The 26,829-nt window shown below is 44.8% G+C and overlaps 1 protein-coding gene across 1 annotated transcript in view; it reads left to right on the forward strand.

Annotated features, from left to right (window-relative positions):
- Nrx-IV (neurexin-4) overlaps window positions 1–26,829 on the forward strand; it is a 67,624-nt gene that overhangs the window by 5,753 nt on the left and 35,042 nt on the right. The window contains exons 4-11 of the mRNA XM_065424079.2: window positions 1,870–2,011; window positions 6,444–6,647; window positions 8,305–8,474; window positions 10,142–10,315; window positions 11,716–11,874; window positions 17,383–17,461; window positions 18,077–18,214; window positions 19,971–20,109. Of these exons, the coding sequence (XP_065280151.1) occupies window positions 1,870–2,011; window positions 6,444–6,647; window positions 8,305–8,474; window positions 10,142–10,315; window positions 11,716–11,874; window positions 17,383–17,461; window positions 18,077–18,214; window positions 19,971–20,109 (1,205 nt within the window). The remainder of the gene's footprint in view (window positions 1–1,869; window positions 2,012–6,443; window positions 6,648–8,304; window positions 8,475–10,141; window positions 10,316–11,715; window positions 11,875–17,382; window positions 17,462–18,076; window positions 18,215–19,970; window positions 20,110–26,829) is intronic.

Here is a 26,829-nt window from a genome sequence, read left to right on the forward strand (position 1 = left end):
CAAATTATCTGGCGGGTCACATTAAACAATATGCAAACACAGACATACACACACATCCACACATACAGCTGATTAATTTGGCATTATATTTACCCTATTCTAACATGCCCCAGAATCAAACGCACGCCCACTTACTATGCGTCCGAAGTAGAAAACTAGCGTAGAAATGACATTAAAGCACCTAAAAAAATAGAAATGTAATGCACACCCGAGTTTATAGCAAGAAAAATGGGCAATGGGAAGCGTATTGCGTATTGGCGGCCCGCTTTCTAAAGTCAGCTTCGCCGCAATGCACGTGTGTTATGGGGCAAAGCATACAAACACTGCGAAGGCGGTTTTAGTTTTGTGTCCGATTGCATTGTGCAGGATACTTCCTGCCCAATTTTCTATAGAAAAAATAGGCATGCATTAGAATCTGGTAAATACTTTAATTAGACATTAAGAGCTATGTTTATTACCTGAAAATCCTCTTAGGGCAGGCCTAAAATAGGCTTTTTCAATGGGAGATGATGTGTGTTCAATGCATTCACTGTCCTTTAAGCTCTGCTGAGACAAATGTTGCCACTAAAGGGGTCGCTATTGGGGTCACCACAGGGGTCAGACATGTGTGGGCTGACTGGTCAAGTTCAAGTTAGCCAGCAAAGTGCAATTTTAGGGACGAAATAACAAAAGTTTGTGTTCGTGGAAATACATATATGGGCGCGCCTGCCTGCCTGGGCCTTCGGTCTGGATCGAATTAACTGGAGTCGAATTTTATTTATTTATTTATTGTACATACTTTCAAGGCCGGCAGGCACAACAGAAAGGAGTGGTGGAGTACATTATTTGCAGAACGAAAATAAAAAATAATGAGGGAACTATAAGGCACTTTGAACAGCAAGCTTGAAATTGGTGCTGTCACAAATGGTGACTAAGGAGGCGGGAAGGCGGTTCCATGCAGTGGCGGTTCTTGGTAAGAATGAAGAATGGTATAAATTAGTGCGGCAAGTTGGCACTTCAACTTTGTATTGATGATCGATGCGAGATGAGATGTAACTGGGTCTGGCGAAGAGATTTTCTTTCAGGAAAGGATTGAGGTAGTATATTTGGAAGTTGGAATGGAAGTTGACTGTACTTAGAGATGACTTGTACATGGAACGCATCGCAGCATGGGAAGATTGAATAACATATATGCCTGGACATTATGTAACTTTTGGTTATGCATTCTGCTGTAACATAAATGTTTGGTGCCAGATAATAGCTGTTGAATGTGATTGAACATATTGAGAAGCATTCTATCATGGTACAAGTTTACCTGAGATGAACATGAGACAGAAAAAAAAAAAGCAGATGCTCGTATGGAAGTAGCTTTCGTATGAGCATGATGCCAACTGTCAGAATATACATCCTGTCAGTTGGGCCGCAAAAGTGCCACCTCTCAGTGACAAATGTAATGTGTTTGGCCATAAGATTTCTTTATTAAAAGAAATTCTCATGTTTTTCTGTGCATTTCTGTGAAAACTGCAGCTCACCACAGTTCTATACTTTTCTAATGATTAAATTTTACTTACCTTTAAATTACCTTCTACATACACTAAGAACAACCCTTTTTCTGCATCTAGGTTTGTACTTGTGCCCTTTGTGTCCTTGCTTATGTGCTTTAACTATAGGTACATGACTCGGCGTTCATACCTATTGCAAGGCATCACTTCCTTGTTCCAGTGCTTTGTAGTGGAGTGGCTGGCAGCTGCAAAGTTTGCATTCTTCAACTTACTGAACTTTCCAGAAAGGGTCCATAAAGCACTGGGCATTTAAAATAAACAGTTGCCATGGATCTTTAAATAATCTTGAGCAAACATTAACAGTGATTTCTCTAATTTTGTATGGCAGCTCTTCAGAGGAAACAGCGATGGTGACTCGGAGGTGCGCAACGTTTTTGATTATCCAATTATTGCACAATACATCCGCATCAACCCGACCCGGTGGAGAGACCGAATTTCACTCAGGGTGGAGCTTTATGGTTGCGAGTATGGTGAGCATGCCCTCTCCTAAGTTCACATTAATGGCCTGGGATGGTATTCTTGAACCATCGCTTTTGAGGACATGATCAGCTTCACAAGATGTCGTGGGAGTGAGCATCGGATGCATCGAAGTATACAGTCGGCAGCCGCCTGGTGCTCTGCTGTGGATAGCAAGCTTGGCACAGTGCAAGGAACATGGTCAACCTTGTTGGCCATGTAGGCTGGTGTGTCGAGTCACGTGAAATCTTGCGAAAGTGATCGTATCTCCGAAAGTGATTGCTCAAGAATACATCGCCTCTGTTTGTGCACTGTGAGAACATCGGGCTAAAGTCTGCAAAACATCCAGCAGTTTGGGCTGTGGGTGGGCATGCATTGGCTCTCATTTTCTACAGGCAGAGAGAATTCAGCTAAATGAATATCTAGGTGAGGGGGTTGGAATTGATGATAGGGCAGTTATAACCAATGGAAAACAAGAAAGCGCACGTACGCATGCAAGCTAGGCAGTGCTTGTGTATCAGCCCTTTGGCTGTGTAGAGGCGTGTACAAAATACAGTGGACTCTGGATGAACAAAACTTGCTGAAACGAAAATGCCAAATAAACGAAACAATGGCATCAACATTGGTTGGCCGACCATAACCAGAATGTTAGCAAACTTCGGTTAAATGGAACCAAACTTTTTGTGAACTCCATTTAAATGGAACTTTAATGAAAATCACCACCTCCCTCGCCGGCGTATGGAACAGGAAAATTCCAACAAAAATGTCGTATGGCAATGCTATAAATAATGGTAGAAAATTGAATCCATCAAGCAGTTGCAGGGAAGTTCGTGCAAATAAAAAATATCGAACTTGCAACGGTGTTGCAGTCAGGCTACCACTACTGCTTCGTTTGCATCGCCAGGAATAAGAGACCTCAGGTAATGCCCTTGTTATCTGATCTAAGGAGACAGTTGAAAATATTATTAAAGTGCCCCTAAACCACCTCTGATATTTTTTTAACATTTCAAGTAAACATGAGCATCAGTGACAGTATTCAGTTCAGAATGCTGTCACAATCAACGATGTCAAATGTGGCAGCGCTATGCACTGCGGATTCTCCACAAAATAAAAAAAAAAGCAATCCCATGCTCCTCTCCGGGCCTTTCTGGTGTCTCTAGCCCTCATCGTGATGTCACCAGGGTTCGTCTGGGGATGTCACCAAGAGTAGACCGTGTCGATTGATCGAACAAGAACCTGCGACTTCCGGTTAGGCTGCTAGCAAGCTTCCTGCTTTTCCCCGTCGTGTTGCTCGCTTGTACGCACTTGCAAATCGGTAACTACGGCCCACAACACAGGACCCAAATCGCTCGTGTTCCAACACAGCCGGGCTTAGCAGTCTGATTAGCTGCGCGAACAGAATCCGACAGTGTTTTGCGATGGCTAGAAGGCATCTCCATGTGGTGCTTAGCTGCAAAAGCACCAATTGGAAAAAACAGAACCACACGACACTGGCTGCCTGCAGTCATTGTTGCCCTTAGCAACTACTTCTGTCAAATCCCTGCAGTCGCCGCGACCTGGGGAAGACAGCGATGGCAGCTGTTCATCTCCAGTGGAGGTACTTCGGCACCGCGTGACACTGTACGAATCCATTACATTGGCGAGCCTTTCTAGACGTGCGCGCAACGCAGGGTCCATAGCGGCATGCTTTGTAAGAGCACAGCACAGCAGCGAGTAGCTGAGGAGTGTACAGTGTTTTGAAAAGTGCGTTGGCGATGATGTTTGCCACATGACATTTGGAGGAGCACTCGGAGAGGAGGAGATCAGCCGACGAACGGAGAGTAGTGAAGGAAAGAGTGAAACAAGCGAGTGCCGTGTTTCGATCATCGAACACGTGTAACTCTGCTATTATGGCACCGTTTCGAAAAATTCTCGCGGCTACATGGTCGTTGCGGACTTGTGCACAACTGCAACACCACAACTAAATTTCGACGTCTGGGTGCTTGAGGGGCCCTTTAAGGCGAAAACCTTAAATCTATGTTTCAAGGTCGCATTGTGAGGTACAGAAAATATCGCATGACCCAAGAACGGCCAGAAGGGAACCAAAGCATGTCCAGCCGTGTATAAGAGGTGATTAATGATTAGCAAAGTCAATTCATGATTGATCAATGATTGGATTAAGGTCGGTTAAGGTGGATTAAGGATGATTATGGTGGATTGAGGAGGTTTATGGTGGATTAAGGAGTATTAGGGTGGATTAAGGGAGATTAGGATGAGTTAAGGAGGATTAAGGTGAATGACTGTAGGCTTTACAGGGCTTTTGCCTTCGCGTCTCTTAGGCGATCGCTAAGGACACCTGGTAATATTTAGTGAAGGGTATGGCAAAGACTACGATTCTATTGAAGGTATTGCTTTTACTGTTCCACTGTGCACCACTGTCTAGAGCCTTATGACAAAATCATGCAGTTGAAAGTCAGTAGCGTTGCTTCGAACCCAAGGACTGCGCATAATTATTTTCTTATTCGTGCATGTACACATCCTTGTTCAAAAGAAGCTGCAATATTTAGAGCAACGTGTAGTAAAGTCTGTTCTTTCCCCTAAATAAAATCAAAACACTCAGACGCTATTCATGATCAAACGATTCTTAGGGATTTCTCATACTTCGCTTAAATAAAGCATTGGGTAAACAGAACACAGCTTTTTGTCCCTTAGAGTTCCATTTAAGCGGAGTCTACTGTAGTACTTGTTATTTGAGTTGTATTCAATTTGACAACTTGATGTCCAAATTTTTTTGTCTTTGCTCAAACAGTGTGGGATAAGACTTGTTGTTAGTGGCTGTGGGATGAAAGAAAAAGAAGGTTTGAAAAAATTACAACAGTACCCATCTACAATGATTGTATAAGTTACTCGAGATCATTTGCATGCCACGCACATACACAATCTTCAGCCTCCATTACATCATCATTCACTTGTGCCCACGACAGCTATCATGGGATGGCGCGTGCTGAAGTGTGATGCATACAATTCCACGCCCCTTGTCAACTGTTAGTGTTAGATGCAATGTGTTTACCCAAGCCTTGAGTGTGTAGCAATATCCTCTTTGTAATATATTTTCAGTATTGTTTTCCATGAACTAAAGGAAAAAGTTACAGTGACATTTCACTTCTTGAATGCGAATTACGTGCAAGTGTATAGACACCGTGAACATGCACAGTGAGCAGTGAGGCGCCAAAGCACAAATGAAAAGGGCGCGAACATGGTCGCTGACGCTACATTGATCTCAACAATGCGATGCCTGATGTGCCACAGGAAAAGTGCAAATTGCTACAGATGTAAAGAAAGGATGCCGCGAACATGCATAGCGAGCACCGCAGCATTGAAGCACAAACAGAAAAGATTCAAATGCAGCAATTCTCTTCTCCACCTCCAGGTGCTTTCCTCCTCCGCCGCTTGCTTCCATCGTGGCGACAGACATAATTTCGCCGATTTCACTGACAGGGCATCTACACGTGCGCATAAGAAAAGTTAGCATGGTGTCGAAAATAGTTACTAACTGACCATGCTGTAGGCCCAGGTTTAATTCCTCGCTGGAGGCTAACTTTTTCTTAATTTCTTTTTTATGTGGTAATCTTTTCGAAGCCACACAAATGCCCTCTTCTTAACTATGCAAGCGTCCTACTGTCTCGCATATTCTGCGTCCCTTATCAACTGTTAGCATGGCACCAAGGATAGTTACTTAGCATGCTGCAGAGCCGGGTTCGATTCCTTACAGAGGACTCAATTTTCTCAATTCCTTTTTATGCAGCAATTGTTTCGAGGCCAGAGACGTACGTTCTTCATCTTATCTATGCAAGCGTTGTAATGTCACATATTACGTGTCCCTTGTCAGCTGTAAGCATGGCGCCGAGGTTGGTTACTTACCATGCTATAAACCTAGGTTCAATTCCTCACAGGGAACTAAACTTTTCTCTCTCTTTTTTTTTTTTTGCTGTGTGATTGTTTCGAGGAGAGACAGATACCCTCTTGTTATCTATGCAAGCGTGATGCTGTTAGATTTGCAGTCAACAACTGATTTTTCGGACATGTCTGATAATTCAGATGCCTCTGTGGCACCACCATGTACCTTATAGAGCCAATGTATAAGGACATCCAAAATTTTAGAAGCTGAAACCCTTTGCTGTCCGCGTTTTTAGAATTTTTTGCCGTGCCAGTAGGTCTGAGGCGACACTAACTGAAGCGACCACCGCTGCCATGTTGATTATCTTGCAGATTCTAATCGGCACTCACACGTCTTTTGGAAAAATTGAAAATTGACTGTAATTAAACGTACATGGCAGTGCAACTTATAATTGATATGTGTTTGCAAAATGCTGAGAGATCCCTCTCTCCTGCAGTAGAGTGAACTCGTGAAGTGATGACAAGTGACACACTAATGATGTCACCACTCTTTTGGTTGGCACTGTACAGAGGCAGAGGCACTGCAGCTGGACGGCCAAAGTTACGTAGTGATGGATCTGAGCCGCCGACCAGTGACTTCAACAGAGGACGTTCTGCGCCTGCGCTTTCGAACCAACCATGCAGATGGTCTCCTTCTCTACAGCTATGGATCGCAGCGCGATCTCTTCACTCTTCAACTCGTGCACAACCAGCTGCTCTTCATGGTCGACCTTGGTGAGTGGTCTCATGATCCCTTGGAAGTCGTAACCTCCGATGAACGCACCGCAGCCATGAAAAGTCCGCATGATACTTAAGAAAGCTTCTGTTCTTCACTGAAACAGTGGGAAGGATCACGACTATGCAAACATTTTGGCTTAATCTGTGTCATTCCTAGTAGATCTATGCATTCCCTGGAAAACTAAGAAATGTTTTGGCTGAGTAAAATAGCGGTTGCTTGAAGTTATAGTGTCATCAAGAACACTGATGCTGACCTCAGGGAATTACGAAATGTACTTATCATACACCTGGACCTCCCAATGCTGTTTGATTCTTCCTACTGTGGTGTTTTTTTTAATGGCACAGTTATGTAAAGATTTGGTAATCTCATAAAGATACAGCCATTAACTTCATCGGTGTCTCACGACAACATGACGATGGGAAGTCATAGCTCTTGTCAGAAACTTTGGGAAGGTTGTAGTCAATATCTGGCTTGACGCAAGTGGCAGGTCCTCGCAACACACTCCCTACTGCGGAGCCTGCTTATATTGCACCTAGGTATTTGCAGGTTTTGTCTATAATTGTTGTGTGACTATTTCATATGTGCATATAATATAGAACAAAAGTAAGCAATTGAAAAATACTTCATTCAATAATGTAATTGATTGCAGTGATCATTTACTGCCTCACGAAAATAAGTGAACAGTTAGTAAAATGTAATTGATCACTTTTATGTTACTTTCCTCCCACCCTTTGTTAATACTGCAATAAATAAATATATAATGAGCTGGCCTGTCCCTTTCAATGCATGCTCTGCAGCCCTTCACACATTCTTTTTGAACACCTGGTGCACAATATTGTGGTTATTGAACACCGCGATGCTCATAACCTGGCTCTTTATGAGGCACAGTGCCTCATTGTCGTTGGGGCTTGGAGAAGGTGTTCTTGTAGGGCCAAAGAAAAAATGACAAAGTCGTCTGTAAACGATTTTCTGCCAATGGGCATCCAATTGGGCCATCGTTGTCAAGCCGTAGCAGTGCCAGTTCAATTCACCAGCCAACGTTAAGATGAGGATACAAATACTGGGCCCCCGGGTTTGCCCGTCGGGACACACACATCCACATAGCTGCTGCATGGCACGACCACCTTGGCGTTCTGCTGTAGTTCCCACCAAACTCTAGTGCTTAAAGCTGCATTGCCTGCTATCGCTTGTCTCGTTAGTGATTACTGAAAAAAGTAATTTGATTACGGTGACTGTTACCAAGCAAAAAAACTAATCGATCAGCTACAAAACCAAAATGTAATTGATTACAAATGAGATATTACATGCAATTCGTTACGTACAATTGTGGCCTGTTCCGATCTGCATGTGCCACAACATTCAGTGTACTGCGGCCTCTTTATTTGCAGGAACTTAGCCGATTTCAGACTTTCGCAAAACTTCAGGCAATGCAAAAACTGTTTAGCAAATAATATGGCACCTCAGGCTGGAAAAAAAGGGCAGAACTTAGGAGCCACAAGTATGAGCGTGATGGGCCCATATTGTGAGATGTCAGGATCACGGTTTTGTAGACCCCCATGAGGGGCTTGGCGCTTCATAGTGTTTGTACCTTAATCGTGATACCAATAATGGGGTAAGCAGCAGTGTTGCATATGCATTTGTGGAACATCACAGGTGGTGAAGGGGTGGTGACCGAGGTTTGGTGCGGCAGCCTGCTGGACGATAACCTGTGGCATGATGTACAGATCTCTCGTTTTCGCCGAGAGCTGGTTTTCACAGTCGACCGCGTGGTCATCCGTCAGCGGCTGAAAGGCGATTCCTTCCAACTGGATTTGAATAAAGAGGCAAGTGTCATTTTTCGCCTCTCCTTAAAAGATCTGAAGTCAAATGTTGAAAGAATTCGCATTCTGGTGAAATCCTTGGCTGGATGATGGCCTTGTCTGGACGAGTAGCAAAATCTTTTAAAAGCGGCAAGCAAGGTGCCAACCAGGGTGTCCTTACCTAAACTTTCATAGGTTTAGAAGATGCTATGGCTTGCATGCAGAAGCTTATATATAGACGCATGAGGACTAACTCCAAAACCGGGACAATTTGTTAGTGTTCTGCTGGGAATGTCTGAGATGTGTAAAGTTCAAATAGCCCAGCTACCTAGTATAATATACTTCTGAACAAGCAGTTAAATTTTGGCAGGTTAGTGTCCCTTTACTCCTTTACTCATTTTTTCTACTGTTAATTAAATGTAACGATTGATTTCTCTATGCTTTCTATGGCTTCACTGCATAATTTAGTCACATGGCTGCAAATAAAGAAAGCCCCTTGAATCCCCTTATCCTTCTGCTCTGAAGCTCTAGCTTTCAAGGATGTCACTTGTGTCAGCATTTACAATGCGTAGTAGTGGGTGTGTAGTAGTAATGTGTAATACCTGTGGTGGCTCTAAAAAATTTTGTAATGGAGAAGGTCAACTTGCTTGCTGTGCTTTCAAGCTGTTGTCCAAAAACCACTTCAAAAATTTTACCATCGTCAGGCTCCTACTCAGGCTCCATAAGAATTTTTTTCTGATTATAGGTCACGATGAGCCAAAAGTTTGCATTTGAAGATTAACTGGAACATATTGTCACGTGGTGGTGACGTGAAGAACACAGTAGCAATACTGTGATAGACAAAACTAACTTTTATTGGGCGAACCTGTGCCCACAAAACAGGCTACACTTACAGCACAACGATAGCGGCGAACACGGTCGGCGATCGTCGAAAAATCTGATCAGCGGTTCAAGCGCGTCGGCTTTTATACACAATCGTCGAATGTTCCAGACTAATCGTTGGGACCCGCGTGCCTTCCATAAAGTTCTACATCTTTCGCGTCAGGCGAATAAATCAGATAACACAAGGTTCGGCAACAACAGACTGCGGATAGAAGCATCGATAACTTTCCAGAAACTTCGGATACATGCAAGCGCGTCCCGCGCTGTGCGATAAGATTTGTTAGGCGGTGAAACCTGGTCGCCCGATAAATATAAATACACGTGTCAATATTTATTAACGATGATCATTTGCATACGTTAACCTAAAGAGCCAAGAGCAGTCTGCCTTAAATTTTGTTGTCAAGCCAAGGCTATCGTAGAATATGTGGAAACGAAGCTTTCCTAACTTTTACTGCAGTGAATGCTGTGTAGCTCTCTGTTTTATGTTTTTTGCAAGATTACTGCATGGCCTAATTATAACTGTAGATATTACTCAAATCTTGTTCTTAAAAGTAGTGTAAAATGTTGCTTCAACAGAAAAACAGAATGACTTTATCAAAATCCGATGCTCACTCACAAAATCTGCACTTGTGGGGAATCCACAAGACAAATCTTATACTTTGAAAGCCGGGGCAGCCCTTGAACGTGGTGTCCGACAGCTGGTTGCACTGTGCTGCCGGCAGATGGCAGCACTGTTGCATAAAGTCTGTTGCAAGTTTCCATAAAAGTTCTCTATCTTTATTTGTTCTTTATTTCTTTTCTTTCTTCAGCTTTATATTGGTGGTATGGCAAACTTCAACCAAGAAGGCATCAAAGTGGCTGCCAATTTCTCCGGTTGTTTGGAGAACTTGATGATAAATGACACTAATGTTGCGTACGAAGTGAAGCGGGATCAGGAGAGCTATACATACACCAAGGTCGGCCAAGTGCTGTACAACTGTAGGGTAAGTAGTGAAGTTTCTTGTACTAAGAAAGCCTGCTTTGCATGTTTTTAAAAGCCGCCCCCCCCCCCCCCCCCCTCACCAGGTTTGGGAATTAAAAATGGACAAGTGCGGCGCTTAGTTCACGCTGTGGTCATTGCGTCTACAGTGTATCAAGCGGCTGCGTGGCATACAAAAAACTGAAATTCCGAACAAAGCCGTGCAGCCTCCCTCTCGAAGTGTCGCTTGCAGCCAGAGTCAAGGTCACACGCACAAACGCCTCTACGTAAATTGCACTGCCTACAACAACACAAATTATGGCACCTTAGCTCAGTAAATCATCGAGTACCGAACACATAACACTGCCACTGGGAGTGCACAGTGCGAGAATAAAAGCAAGTGAGGGAGATTACCCAAATAACAGATGTTGCCTCGAATAATTCTCCAAGTCGCATGTCATTAGCGGCGTCACAGCATTACCACATACATAGGCACACTTGTGCGTATGCATCACCCTTCTGGCTAGGAGTGCGGCACCCGCGAGGAGAAGGCCAAACGGTGTTTAGTTTGAAATTTCAGCTCTTTCTGCGGCGAGTAGCAATGTTATACTTGGCAGACACGATCGTTAGCGCTCATTGTATGCGCTGCGCTTATCAGCTCAAAATGACCAGACCTGGTGAGGGGCCCTTTAAAGGACGTTCAATCTGGCTAGAGAAGTACCTCAAGCTTTGGATGAGTGAGGAAAAGGCAGAGAGTCAGCAATATCCTTCTGTCGTGGCTATTGGTAACATGATGAACAGGGATGTAAATAAAGCCTTCCACACGGCAACATTTTGGCAAGGAATCTGTGTCGAGCAAACCTTTGGCTTCCCTGTAAAGTAGAAACTGAACTGCTAAAAAGAGGTTGCAACTGCTGGACACTTGTGTAAAAAATTTCGTAAATTATTGCTATTTTTGCAGTATTTATACATATTTGTTACTCTGCTTTGTTAGAACTTCAATCAATAATGGCATCAAATTGGAAGCTAATTTCTCTATCGATACAGAGATTCCTTGCCGAGCTGTTGTCAAATGAATGTTCATTGCAGTGTCACCCATAGTCACATCTTCTAAATTATACCACCCCCTTGCCTTCCCTAATCCACACAAGAAAAGGAAAGCATCAATGCACTTTTTTAGCTTGATGACGACCTTATCCTGATCGCAGTCTGTGCTTTTTGTCCTGTATTCACGTGTGAATTTTTTTAGTCTTGTGTAATTCAAAGCAGTGCTGCAAACACTGCAATTTCTGAGAGTAATTTGTTCACCTTTTGTTTGGTGCCCCTAAGGGTCTGTTAATTCCTGAATGAGCAGCAAGCTGGAAAAAAAAAGAAGAGAAACAATGCATTTTTTCGAGCCTAATGATAGCTTTATCATGGTTGCAGTACGAACAAGTCATCCCAGTTACATTTGTCACCTCGGATTCGGTGCTGCGGGTGAATGGCTACATGCAACCAAGCATGAACTGCAGTTTCGATTTCCGAACTTTCAACGAGCGAGGCCTGTTGCTGTACAACAAGTTCTCCATCGAAGGCTATGTCAAGGTAAGCATGGCGGTGTCGCCTATGGACGTGTTTGCATCAACCCTTTGAGGGTTACAATTTTTTGGAAAAGGGTCTCTCCAGAGTTGCATTTTTGTAGTCCAAATTTCAACCCTTCAGAGTGACTTATTAGAGAAAAAAAACAAGGAACAACGTTTTTTAGGAATCATAATGCGACAAATTTTTAAATGTTTGCAGTTTTACTTGTGTTTTTTTTGCTAAAGGTGCTGCACCGATTGCGCCATCTTGCTCCAAACCCTCAAGCTGCGTTAACCTGTGCCAAAACACTAAAGTCGAATCAAGTTGCCAAATTTAGCAGGATGTACGTATTCAGTGGCAAATGCGCAGCCACAGGCATACATTGGCTAGCGCTTAGCCCTGCAATCCAAGCCTAAGCAATCCGTTTCATTGTTGGCGTCTTTGGAGTGTAGTGTACTTGTTGACATAATTGTAACTAGGCCACAAGAAAATCAAAATCGTTTTGTGCTGTACAATCCATTACGAATGTTTTATAAAAATGTTACGCGTTTGAGTATATGCGAACCAGCTGAGGATGAGTTGAACTGGCACTCATTTCGTGGGCGGTCGGGAAGAAAGGCCGTGCTGAATGAATAAAGTCGCACAGTCTGCTCAGCGTGTAACTCATCACTTTCGTTATACATTCTAGCACTGGATTTCGCACCCTATTAGTACATCTGCATCGGTTAATGGGCGAGCGCCGTGCATATGATGTTCTTAAATTGATTTCACACGTGCACCACGTCCGGTTACTGGGATGATAGTGTGGCACACCGACAAAAGACCTGCTTGCTTTCATTAAACTTGGCCACAAATGTCCAATGGCAAACACAATTGTCACTCAAATGTGTACTCAGGCTACACAACTTTCCGCCCTGCCACAGCGCACAAAATCGGGCGTTGTGGTGTGGAATTTGTGGGGTGTAGAAGATCTAGATTTCTTGTCACCGCAGAATGCAAGCCAAGGATCTAAAGGCTTACATTTAGTTAACCGTAGTGGCCAAATTGTGGTCGTAATTAAATGTTCGTCGAAATTTCTAACATCGCCAAAAAGAGACGCACGCACGTCAGTATCACTGGTTTGCGAGCGCCCGCCTGATAACAAACACAAGAAACACACACACAAAAGCATGATCAATGTGTGGAGCAAAACAAAGAAAGGTAATGACAGAGCTTTAATGGCACAAGCCCAATGCAATTGACTGTACACATAGGCATCTACTTATACAAGGTGTGGGGTTCTCCTCCGTACTCTTGGGACAAAGAAACGACAACACAGTGGTGCAAACAGTCACAAGGGCATTTATTGCACCTTTCATAGATCAATGCCTGCTAGCTGAGTTGCTATCCCCAAAACATGCCGATGGCAGTGGTGGTCCAACTGCGCCATTTGCGCCATTCTGCTACAATTCGACTTGCCTGCTCCTGGCTGCGCCCACTCAAGTGCCATTTGCGCCAACTGCGCAAAAGCGCGGTATTTTCTCATTTTTGCGGCGATGCAATCTTTTCAGTGGGGTTTGCAACTACAGTCAACGAACGATTTTCCGGACGCGCCCGACTTTTCGGACATGCCCAATGATCGGACGCCTTCGCGCCACTGCCATGATACCGCATAGTCAATGTATAACAATGTCTGAAATTTCTGATGCAAAAACTCTTCGCCGTCCCATTTTCCGGACCTTTTTCCATGATCGTAGATCCGAAACGGCATTTATCGAAGCCACCTCCGCCGCCATTTTTATGCGAAGCATACTAACCGCACAACCACGCTCTTCCTTGCTGCGCCGCGCGCGGCCGCGTAGCTACCATATGACGTCATAACAGCTGCAAAAGCGGAGGCTCAACTCGTGCGCTCGCTTGCGGCCGCGTAGCTACATAGCCGGGTCTCAGCTCGTGCGCTCGCCTGCGGTCGCACAGATGGTGCTGCGGCCCAACTCCCGTTCCTCCCGCTAACGCATGAGTTGTTTCTTCGTCTAGCCGAACCAAATATAGCCATGCAACAGCAGTTCGCCAGGCTAAACAGTGGTTCAACAACTAAAATATGCTTCCATCCTGGGCTTAACCTTAGCTAAGCAACAGCCATTTTTATTATCTCGCCGTTTAGAACAGGCGCTCTCGCACGCAGATCCACTGGCCGCCGCCCCCTGCCGCGGCAACGCTGCGCTAGGCCACCGCAGCTATAGGCCTACAGCTACTTCGACGTCCGCAACCAAGCTTCTTGCTGTTCGGTGCCTTGTTTTTCATCAAAGCAATTCGTCCCTGTTAGCAATCGCGCCGACTCCGTCTTTGTAATCCTCCCCCATGGCTTCTAAGCTCGGAAAGCACAACGCGTTTAAATAATGCCGGCTTCTGAAAGTCAGCTTCTCCTTAATACAGCAGTGTTATGCGGTGAAGCGTACGCGAAGTATTGTTGCGGTGAAGCATTGCAAAAGTGGAAGGGGCAATTATCACGGCACACAGTATGTACTGTATTCCTTAATTACACATCCGTGCACTCGCTTCCCTGTCACAGTGCGAGCACCGATAAGCCTAGTAAGTGTACTTGCAGGCCTTCAGAGCTATTTCGAACGTTTATGCGGTGATTTGAGCCCTTGGGGGCAGTAAAGGCAGATTCGTTTTTTCGGACGTTTTCACGGACTCTAGGGAGTGCGAAAATCGGATGTTACGAATCAACTATACGAATAAATTTAACATTCAAATAATTCATTTCGCGACTCAATTATTTGCTACTCTGTTTTTGCATATTAAATGAAATATTCGGCTGAGGCCGATGCAATTGCACGTAGCCTAACCGGGGCACTCAGATGGTTTCGGGACAGGAACGTCCGGTACAGAAACAACGTGGCTGAACCACAATCTGATTATGAGGCACGCCTGTATTGGTAAAAGGGTCGTCCCGCGACTCTAATCGAAACAATTCTTCTACCCGATGCCGACAAAGGGAACGGCGACGAAAGCAGCGCTCATGTGCGAAGGTATAGGGCCAATTAGCCACTGGAAGGCACGGAGATCGTATCATATACGTGTTCATGCACGCGGATTCATGCGTTTGCACATGCAGTTCGGAACCTGCCAATCTGCAAGCTTCTATGCGCGATGGCAGTAGCTTTCGACAGTTGTCAAAAACACGTGATCTCGGAACCGATCGCCGGTTATAATAGCCACTCATACGAACATATTAGCGGCAAGCTTTCCGTGATGACTTGTGGAAAGCTTGCCGGTCAAATCGGCTAACAGCCAATTTTCGCCTTGGCACACTGCCTCGGCCTAGTTAGGCCTAATCGGTAGCGCTACGAATGGTCGAGAAAAATTACGGTTTTGCGCCGAATCGACTACCTATTCGCGGATGCCACACGACACATGGGAAGGCGATTAATCTGCCTCGCAACGAAAGCGAGTGTACCATCTTTGCGACATAGCGCACAACGGTACTCATTTTTGCACTGTTTATAGACGCATAGTCTTGTCAAGCTTCTAGCATTGTTTTAGGCTTACTAATACACATTTTTTTCCGGTGCGGTAAAGTCAATCAAAGCACATCGGTCATTTGGAATGCACATAGGACATTGGCCATCACTTCTTGTCTTGTGCATGCATATAACGGCGCAAATCGTTCTCGCGCATTCGTAATTTTGTGCTGCCGTTGGCTTTGTGTCTTGCTCCACTCTTCACTTACTGATTGCACAGTAATAACAAGCTTTGCCAAATGGCTACAGAAATTACTGCCGTACTACTCCAAATGCTCCAAAAAGACAAATTTTTCTGCTCCATAACTGCTCCAGAATGACATTTCCTGCTCCAAAAATTGCTCCAAATCCTAAACTGGCTGGACCACCACTGCGATGGGCGCGCGACAAATCTAGAAGTCCGACTCACCGTGACTGGATAGCGAGCGAATATGTTCGTCCCATGCTGGATCCCAACGCCTGGTCGTTCGCGTGTACGGTCACGTGAACGGTGGCGCGTTCCAAGGCTGCCACGCGAGGCGGTCTCGCAGAAGCATGGGTCGCCGCGCGCGCGGGATGTCCACGCTGTTTGCCGACCCGCCGTAAAAGAGACAGCCTGTTCTCCCCTGCGCCCCAAGTAACCCTGCCGTGAGGCGGCGTTAGCAGCGCAACACTCGTGCCATCTCTCGCACTGCGCCCCAACCACATCGACCGCCGCGGGCATTACGCAGGCCACGCGGCGAAGCCGGATTACAGGAGACGCGCTATGCGGGAAAAACATTAGGGGACGCGCGAGAGTCGCGCATCCCCACAAAGGACACATAAACTAAAGAAAAGTGAAAAGATGGAGCGAAAATGGGGGAAAGAGTGTGGGATGGATAAAAAAGGGAAGACCTGCAACAGCATGTGGGAAGATGAAAACTGATTGCGCTTTCTCCTGACAAGATACTATAGTGACTCTAATGTCATACAGAGTACAAAGTCCCCCTGAATACATTTCTTCAACACTATGACTTGCTTCCAAAGAGTAAGGACACTCCAAATAGGTTTGGATGCACTAACTTGCCTGATATTATTACAGAAGGTCGCTCCTGTTTTGTGTTTAGAGTGCATAGGAAAATATATGGAATCTCTACCATGGCTCGTAAATCGTATACGGGCTTGTGCTCTTCTTAAAGGGAACAAGAAAAGACTCATTCAATTTAGACTGATAAAGTATGATTTCAAAATCATGTGTTCGTTAACATTGAGATAATAGGTTGATTATTTGAAAATAAAATTAACTTCAAAGTTTCGTTATCTTAATTTTGCATCGCTGGCTGCAGCGACCACATTTTGCTTTCATTGAAATGCGAAAATGCTTAGGTGCTGAGATTTATGAGCATGTTAAAGAATCCCAGGCTGTCAAAATTAATCCGTAAGATCGGAGCCCTCTACTATAATGTTTGCTTGGCCCTAGTGTTGCTTTATGATGTTAAGCCCTGCGAATTGATCAATTTCGAATATCATCTATGTGATGTCGCAGAGTTTGAAATAATTTTGCATATTTGGGCTGTTGTTACTCAGTGAAAGTTCTTGACCCTTGCTAAGCTCAGCCTTTGGCTCTTTCAGAAAACAGCGTAGTCAATCTTTACCGATAAGAAAATGAACTAGACCCCAGCATACATCAAAATTTCAGAGCTTGTGGAGGCAGGTGCGGGAACTTAAAAGGCAGCATTGCTACTTGTCTTTAGTTTTTGCAGCTTTTCTGGCTTTTAGGCCACCTCTTAGGGTAAAAGTTGTGTTTGTGGTGTTATAGAAGGGTAACTTACTGATACCGCTAAAAAAAAATTTCCCTTTATTGTCCCTTTAACTACCCAAACAGGCTCAGTTGAATTCTGTAGAACTTTGCAATGTGCCGTTGGATTCATGAAAGGGGAAGTTGCTGTAGTACACCTGGCTGCAGGGCAAATCCATACATACCCCTCGAGGAAAGAGAATGTAGCCATATTTCTCCATGTTTGTCAACACGGGCTTATAAGAGCTCACTGATATTGTTTGCTTGCAGCTATTCCTGGATGCAGGACGCATTCGGGTAGAGCTTCAGGGCAAGAAGACACCTGTGGTTCTCCTCAAGCCATTTGATCGTAAGTGTTGCCGATTTCCCCCTTGCCCTGATGCTGGCACAATTCTTTGCAGTTATGTGTCTGTAACCTTTCGCTGTGGAAGCGTCTCAGCAACTACACTGTCATGGGCAGTTTAGCAGTTTATATGGAGACAACTTTTTCATGCACGGTACAAAGCCAGAGCAACCAGCAGAAAACTGATTGTAAGTTCCACCGATTCCACTCCCTCTGCTGTTCCACTCAACAGCAAGAATAGTGTGTAGGAGGATTTAAGAGGAGATAGAGAGAGGAAGGAAGAAAGAAAGAAGAAAAGGCAGGAAGGTTAACCAAGGTCATGCACAGTAGACTACCCTACGCGTGGGGTACTTATTACAGTGGAAAAGCGCTTGTGATGCAGTCGCTGACTTTCCTGTGGCACAGCTCACACCTGCATCACTTTCTCTAAGAGTGTTTATCTCTTAAGTTCTCTAAGAGTGTTATCTGGCTGATGTCATTAAGGAGTTGGTCACCGATTTTTCATTGATATCTTTACATGGCAACTCACTATGATCACACTTGCGAAGCAGCAGCACTGTTGTACAAGCCTGAACTTGTTCATATTCACCAAGGAGCTCGCACCCAATCTCTGTTCCACAGACCTCCTAAATGACGGCCGGTGGCATCGCCTGATACTGGCCTTGCAGACCAACCGCATTGAGCTGCACTTGGATGGAGTGCCCAGCATCACCACACGTCTCTTCTCCCTAGAGACGGGCAGCGAGTACCTAGTTGGAGGTATGACTCTGCAGCTAGTCTCGAGCTCTTTGGAATGCTTTTTGTACTCCAAGTACACTACCATTCGTCGCTTTAGCTCTTTGTAATTCTGGCACAACGTTTTCTAAGTGAATACACTTGAACACTTCTGCAATGAAAACTTTTACTATGAAGTAACACGTGTGACAAAGGGGACAACATGACTTGGTCAGCTATCTAGCTGATGCATACAGTATGTAGGGACGTCTGTACTTGTTTATCTTTTTCTGGTGCCCGCTTTTCACCGGCTAACAAATCCTAAACCTTATCGCTTTGCGCAAGACGCACCTGCAGGTATCGCATTCTCGATTCTTGTAGCCAATTAAATCTGTTATCTCTGTTGTTGCCAAACCTTTTGCAATCGGATTGCATGCACGACGCGTATAGTGTTGTACATTTTAGAACTTGTGCATGCATCAGCAATTATGCTGGAACATTCAATGAGTCGAGTATAAATAGCTGACATATCTGACCCGCAGATCAGATTTCGACAATCGATGAGTGTGCCGAGTGGTTTTTGTTTTGCCGTGCACAGGTTTGCCCAAAAAACAGTTAGTTTTGTGACTTGCATTGTGCCACTGTGATTGTTTACCGTCACGATTTTCTAACAGCAATGACCAAGAAGATATGATATTGTTGACTCCTGTGGAAAATTCATATTTGTAAGCTATTAGATGCTGTTGCTTTTTCAGTAATGTCAAACAGGGTGTGTGCACTGCTGCAGCCAAAGGGAGAGAGATGGATAACCTCTGGTTTATTGACAGTCGTAAAACTTTGCTCTTCTCTTTTGTTCTGTTGTGACCTGCAATAGCATGCCAAGCCTATCATTTGGCTAATCTCTTCATTTATCATTCAAATTTCTCTCTCACCAGCGTGCATGTGTTTTCACAAACTAGTTTATATATGTAGTTTCTTTGTGCTACCTTGGAATATGCAAGTTGTGTGCATGGTAAACGGGCTAGGTAGTCTACGTAACATTGCATGCCAATGAGTGTTCAAAAGGCCCTAGGCTAGCTGCCTGGCATAATGCAGCACCAACTTTCTGAGCAGTTTAGCTCAGTGGACCCAAAATGCAAGATATCTTATCTTTTTGTTCACTACTGTATATTGGGAGTGCCACAATAACGAAGAAATTTACAATAAATTTGCCTGTTTAACAAAAGAACCTACATGTTTCAGGTCACATTTTGGTAGTTTAGGATGGAGTTACGCCAATACACCTTTGGTGACTCCTTGTTGTAGCTTTGCATTGGTAGCATGCAAGTCCAGTCAGTGTCCAAGCAGCAGGCTAAAACCATCTCCGTACTTATGCCTTAAAGCGAACATAAACCGAAAGACAAATGTACTAGCTTCTGTAAGCGGTGCCCATCGTGAATTCTTTTTTTGTTGTTATTGTTAAAGTCACCAGCTCAGTATAGTCAGAACAAAGATTGATTTGTTTTAGCACGCCTATTTTGCCCTATTCAGTACCCTAAGTGACGCAGTCATTACAATAAAGTGGCCTGTCTGACCAAGGATATTCCAAGTACCGCTCACTTCGTTATAACAGCCTTTGTCTGTGGTTACTTTCAGGCCAGAAAAGTGCAAATAGGAAGAAACAAAGTAGACCCGTGTCATGCTTTTCTGTCTATTCTGCTTCTCAATTGTCAGCCTCGAAGTATAGCGCGGGAGTACTTAATGGCCTCGACAAGAGATCAGTACTTAGGCACTGAGGGGACTATTCTGCCTATGTGTGCAGGCGGTGTGTACGGGATGCCGGGCTTCATCGGCTGCATGCGCTACCTGTACGTTGAGGGGCGGTACATCAACGTGCTCACCGTTCCACCCAACCAGGTGGACGGGCAGCTACTGCGTGATGCCTGCCAGATGGTGGACCGGTATGCCCCTCTCTCCTTTATATGGAATGCGTTCTACAATGAGGTAGAAGGCAGTTCAAGGGAGTTCTAGTGTACTCTTGGTTGTGCAAAATTTAGGGGGAAACCAGAATGTCTAGTTTAATTCATAAAATCTTGTTTACTTGGCATCAGCTGTAGTATGACAACTTCAGTGTGTACTATTGCCACACAAGAGTGGAAGAGAGAACTGAAGATAATTGAGCAGCCATTCCACTTTCCACATGTGAAGGTGGATGACCAGCAAAGCTGTAACACATCACACAGGGTTAAACAAGGATACAGGTATTTATTTTCATCATTTGGTAATGGCTTTGTGATTACTGTGATATACACTGACTGGTTCAGTTACAACCTTAGGCAGGATCTTGGACCAAAGTTAAATCTATACACGATCATAGTGAAGTAGTTAAGTGACTTGGATTGGTTTGGCACTTCAAACAAACTCTTCTAGCATAAACTGAATGTACCATTTCTTGTCGTGTTTTGAAATGTCCACATTGAAGTCTCCAACAATGATTACAGGTGATTACAGGGGTAGTGTCATCACAGCTTACCCATGCAAAGTGCATGGTCATGAAGTTCTTTGATATCATACTTGGGTGTGTGTGGAAGTATATACACAGTGGATATCGCAATTCCATCTTCCATCAAGTGTATGTGGTTGTCCTTTGCGCATGGGGCAATGAGTCCTGCTTGCGAGTCCATGTGCTGTTCACAAATGATTACAGTATACAGTTGCCGACCATTTATTCGGACCTCACGGGGACTACGGAAATGTCCAAATAAACTGTGTCCGAAAAATCAGTTTAAGAAAAAGAAAGAAAGAAATGTTGTATTTCCACGCACTTATTCGCGCTCGGCAGTAGGCTTGAAGAAAACGTGAATGCGCCGTTGCACTCTGTTTGGTTTACGCGCAGTAAGATAAGCCCGAATCTCGAAGAGGGTCGTACGGTCACTATGGACGGCTGAAAGCACAGTCACTGCTTGTACACGCTCCGCATGCGACGGCAGCGTAGCACATGGTGCGTCATCGTCCGACTTTGAGTCATCGTCCGGCGGTGCAGCAGAAACCTGACGAATGATCTTGACGTTATCGAGTTCTGCGCATGTCAGTATAGCAGTGTCAGCACCTGTGAAACTGTCAAACGAGATGGTGTCCGGAATCGCAGTACAACCACTGCACAGGTGTCGGCAGAACATTTTCGGTGTCAGTGGGGAGCGCATCGGAAGGCGACAAATCCCAGGCCTCCCGGCACCCACCTGCCGACATTCCCCAGCGCAGTCTGCGCGGGCACTGTCGGCACCATTAGACACTTGACGCAATGTTTCCGTATGCCACGTTGGATCACCACAACCTCGACACAGCACACAAAGCAAACATCACCACGCCGTCACGCCGACACCAGTCACACAAACGAAAAACGTGCACGAAGTAAGAAACAAATAAGCTGCTGGATTGTCCTGACATGGCTTACTAAGCTGAGACCGGAACTGCTGTAGCCACGAACCAGGCAGAAACAATGATGATGAGCGGGGATTTGCAGTAGCGCCACGTCGTGGGGCAGCAAGGAGGCTCCGTTCAAAACAAAAATGGCGTTCAGCAAGTCGAACCATGCATCGGTCAGAGTTGGTGCATGGTGCTGTCTATCGAGTTGGTTCAAGGAGTGTCCGAAAAATCAGAGAGGCTGCAAGGTGTCCGAACTTTTGGCACTTGTTATACATTATGGTCTATGGGGCGAATGGTGGTGCCGCGAAGCAGACTGAATAATCTAGCATGTCCGAATTTTTGGAGTCCGAAAAATCAGTCGGTGACTGTATCCCTCAATTTGAAAAAATGCATCTTGATTTATTTCATTTATTGTTATTCATTATTATCAGGGGCGGAGTGCTTGAAGCCTGCTTCACCTCTGCCACAGGTCATTCCGGTGTTGAAATATCTCCGGAATTAGCCCATATTTTTTCCCACGGACAAAACAAATGCACTGGGTGGTAGAGGTATCATAAAAGCTTGTTAATTCGAAATTTCGGATACCGTATTTACTCGCATAATGATAGCACTCGCGTAATGATCGCACCCCTTAATTTTCTCTTCAAAATTCGATTTTTAAAAATTTACTATGTAATGATCGCACCCCAAACTTGCCGCAGCGACATGTCGTGTGCCAAGTCTAGCTAATAATGATCGCGCTTACCATCTGTCGAATGCTACGCGAACGACTCTTCAAGACAAGCCAAGCGGTCTGCACGCACCAAACATTCTTTAGTAGATGCCTCATTTCATTACTTTCATCATTTTCCGCACTTCCATGACAAAAAGAGGTACAACCAAACTTGCCTTTATTATGAGTAGGCTTTATAATGGCTGTGGTCGACAAAAACAAAAAGGGCGCCTTTCGATTCTTTTCAGCTGCACTCGTGAGCACACAACAAATCGCGCGCGGCAATGATAGTAGCCACGTTTGCACTGATACGTTAAAAGTGTACCCTATTCATGCGCCGACGCTTGTAACACGGCTAAGATATAGTGAACTAGAATACTGTAGCTAAGATATTCGCCCACCCTTAGCGGAAACGTGCCATGTTAGGATGGCAGTGAAGACATGCCGCAGCACGCCGGCCGTGCGTTTCTGTCACTGGCAGCTAAGCATACCCATCTGTTTGTCCCCTCAAAGTGGACATGGCTACGTTATTGCCGCAAACTTGCCGATATTAACGATATTATTCATCAATGATACGGAAGAAACTGTTTCAATGCATGTAATATACTCACGAGAAGAAAAAAAGAATCGCGTTCAGCACGTTCGGCTTGCTCTGCCAGCCGACATATTTGTTTTGGTGTCCCGCACCCGCATCCCACAGCAAACGCGGGATGAAAAAAATTTTTTGTTTTTTTCGCGGGGAATTTAACTCACGTAATGATCGCACCCCTGAATTTGCGTCAATTTTTCTGACAAAAAAAGTGCGATCATTATGCGAGTAAATACAGTAATTTGGAGTAGTTGCCACAGTCCGTCCAGCAATGTATTGAAAGCAATATGTTACACATCCCGCTAATTCACCCTGATATCCACACCGTTACTGATAATTCGGACTCCACTCCATCGTGTATGAGGAGAGTGCTAGTGCATGGGAGCACTTTTAGGATGCTGGAGTCGCCATGCGGGCTGCGTGGCTTTGCTTTTTCCATCTGCGGCCCTTTGTTTAGGCCTGACTGGTGAGAGACACGTTTGCACCTTGCCAGGCATGGGCAACGCTTCTGTCACAGGTCGCCTCTGTCACAGGTCGTTTAACAAGACAACTAAACTTTATCGTGGCAGTAACCATGCTTTACACTGTTAACGCTACTAAAGTAACGCTACTAAAGCTGTCCGTGTGATACAGCTTCGTTATTGCTTTACACCACTGTCGGAGTGCTCTGACAGCACTCTGAAACAATCAGTTGAATATATCGTCTTAAAGGGGCCCTGAAACACTTTTTATAGACGTGGAGAAAGGCATTTGAAGTGAAAATTGGCTATTTCAGAAAAACATTGCCACAAAAAGCACTTCAATGCGTTCAGCACAAGCAGGGTTATTTGCAATCAAACACTGCCTCTACAGTGCTCCTGTTTCTTCAATGACTTGCACTGCGAAGGCTAGGCCACAGTGGGGCATGCCCACAACACTCCGCCTTGCAGATGTCACCGTGGTCCGCAGTTAAAATTTCATTTTGCATGCTAACTTAGATGCCATGACTTCCGCCTTTGGTGCATACAACGCACTAAATGTAAGCCAACTGCGATTGTCATCAGCGAGCTGCAGTGCTCTTAGCCACTGGACTTGTGGCGGTACCCCGCGGTGGGGGGGGGGACCACAGTATCTACACCATGTAGCCATTCACAACTTGATGTCAGCTATCAGCCAATAGCAGCCGTCTAAGGGAATGACGAAATGATACCTCTAAAAGAGAGTAAGGATAGGGCCTTCTGTCTGAGAGAAAGGTGACTTCACAATCCACTTACAGGCTCCATGCACTGCGTACAACACCAAAACTTTGCCAAGATGTCCACAGCAGCGTATGCTACCTGCGGACTATATTATTTCACCAAGCCCGAGGGCTGGTTTAGGGCCCCTTTAAGAGGAGTAAGCAGGCTTTGTGTGTTTCTGAAGAACACACATCACTTATGAAAGGGGCATGACTGCACAGGCTTACGCGTGGGGCTGCATTAGTATTCAAGCTGTGGTGAATTTTATACCTGTGGGAGGAGCCTGCTGCTCAGATTGGTGACATCATTACAGGACTCTCAACCAGTTTTGAACAGGGCAGACAGACAAGCATGCCACATAAATTATGTGGTGGTGATAGCGTGTGAAGTATCAAACAGCTGCATGGCACGAAAACGCAGAAATTTTAAAAGAGATGCTCACGCGCCTTTCCTCTTGAGGGAGCCCCAATTCCAGACAGAGGGTCGAGGTCACACACACCAGTGCCTCTACATAGGATGCGCTGTTTGCAACAGCACCAATTATGGCACCCGGACTGGTAAATCACCCAATTTAGAACTCACAATACTGCCACTGAAGGTGGGCCACACAGGAAAAAAGATTAACAGAAGAAAAAAATTAGGGCGCGAGGTTCATTAGGTACATAAATGTCTTGACTTCAGTATGCGAGAAGACAAGGAAAAAATGCCGCTTGGGAATGCTGGTCGAGGCGGATGGAGTGAGTGTCTGCATTGGCAGTGAAGCTTGCCTCCTTGATTCATGGCAGCCAGGAGGCAAGCTATTAAATGGAGGCATGTTTATAAATGGGTTGCTAACTGGAAGTGGTTCCTGAGCATCATTCTCCCATGATTCCCACACAAAAACTATGCTATAGTACATCAATACTTCCCTGCGCCCCTTATTCTCCTCTATGTTTCTTCAATTACAATCTCTTTTTGATTGCATTATGTGAGCCCAGAAACTAAAAAGAAGAATTACGGGGTTTTATGTGCCAAAAACACAATCTGACTGAGGCACGGCATAGTGGAAGACTCCGTAAGTTTGGACCACCACAGGAACTAGGAGTTGGGGTGAATGCCAGGTGGTAGTCGGCGCTGCCTTATGCAAAGAGTTCCATTGCATCTCCTGTCATTCATAAAGCTAAATGAGCTAAAGGGCAACACCATGGTGGCTTGGGCTAGTCGGTACATAGGCTGCAGGAAAACATTGCGAAAAGACAAAGGGGAACGCACACCAGCGCTGACTGACTGAATTCTGACGACTGTAACCTAATCGGTGTCTCATTCTTGTTGTCATGCACTGTGATGTACTTTTGTTTTCTTTAGGTATATAAAATATTCACCAAGGTTATCTCCAATAGAATAAGGGCAACACTGGACTTTAGTCAACCAAGGGATCAGGCAGGTTTCAGGAAGGGATACATTACAATGGATCACATCCATGTCATCAATCAGGTAATCGAGAAATCCGCAGAGTACAATCAGCCTCTCTATATGGCTTTCATAGATTACGAAAAGGCATTTAATTCAGTAGAGATACCAGCAGTCAGAGGCATTACGTAATCAAGGAGTACAGAGGGGATCCTGCAGTTCATCTACTGCCGCACCCTCGATAACTGCCCTGTCGTCTGGACCGATGCAATTTTTTCCCAGGGAACCCTCGTTTATACTTCAGAAAAACTTCAGTTTGACCTAGTTGGTGTTTGCTGCATATCATATTGACCGCAAATAAAGACGGGGACAGCGGGAGAGAACACATAAACAACACGGGCGGTACACCCGCTCGTGTTGTCTGTGTGTTTTCTGCCGCTGTCCCCGTCTTTATTTGTGGTCAATATGATATGCCGTGTTTATACCATCACTGTGCATCTATCACTTGTCGCATCGTTAATGGGCGGAGTAGTGAAACGTGTAGAGCAACTCAGTAGCTTTGATCGTGCCCTGCTTATTTGTTGCTGCCAGCTATAACGACATTTTGTTCTCGGTGCTCTTGCATGGGCTGTAAATATAGCTTATTCGATCTTATGAGAGCGTAATGTGCAAAGATTGCATTTCCTGTGCAAACGACTGTCTATTATTCGCACTAAGGTTGCCCTTGCGTGCACGATATTCTCACAAGAACCTGACATTTCAGCCATATTCGTAGGTTGTAAATAGTTGAGGATGAAGTTCTGTTGGGCCTAACAGTACGTGCTTGGCCTATTACGCATTTTTGGCATGTCCCCCATTTGTAATTTGTACTTGCAATGTGGCCTTGGTGGAAAAGGAGTAGCTCAATTGATGATGTGCACTTCACACATTGGACACGGCAGCTGTGTCATGGTGCATTCAGCATACTGAAACTTACCATCTTTTACCTCCTTGCTCGTTATTAGTTGCTTTGCTGTGTCATATTTATCTCTGTTTGCTCGTAACACACCGAATTTGTAGCTCTGCCATGTCACTAGCTGAATACCTCTAGGAGGAAAATAAAATTGCTCAAATGGCCATTCTGCATACCACGTCACTGTGATGTTGTGAGTTTTGTGTGCCTTTGTGTGGCTCGCTTTACTGCTGGGGGCGCGCTGTATTTTCATGATGTTCCACTCCATGAGCAATGTATGGGTAGGGGGGCCTTTGTCAGGCAGTTACATCTGCCTTTAGCCCCTACATCCCAGACAATGTGTTGTCTGAATAAAGCATTCATTCATTCATTTTCTTTTTTGTGTGTGCTGGTTAA

This window comes from Dermacentor albipictus, chromosome 4 (assembly GCF_038994185.2).
Source record: "Dermacentor albipictus isolate Rhodes 1998 colony chromosome 4, USDA_Dalb.pri_finalv2, whole genome shotgun sequence".
Classification (NCBI taxonomy): Eukaryota; Metazoa; Arthropoda; class Arachnida; order Ixodida; family Ixodidae; genus Dermacentor; species Dermacentor albipictus.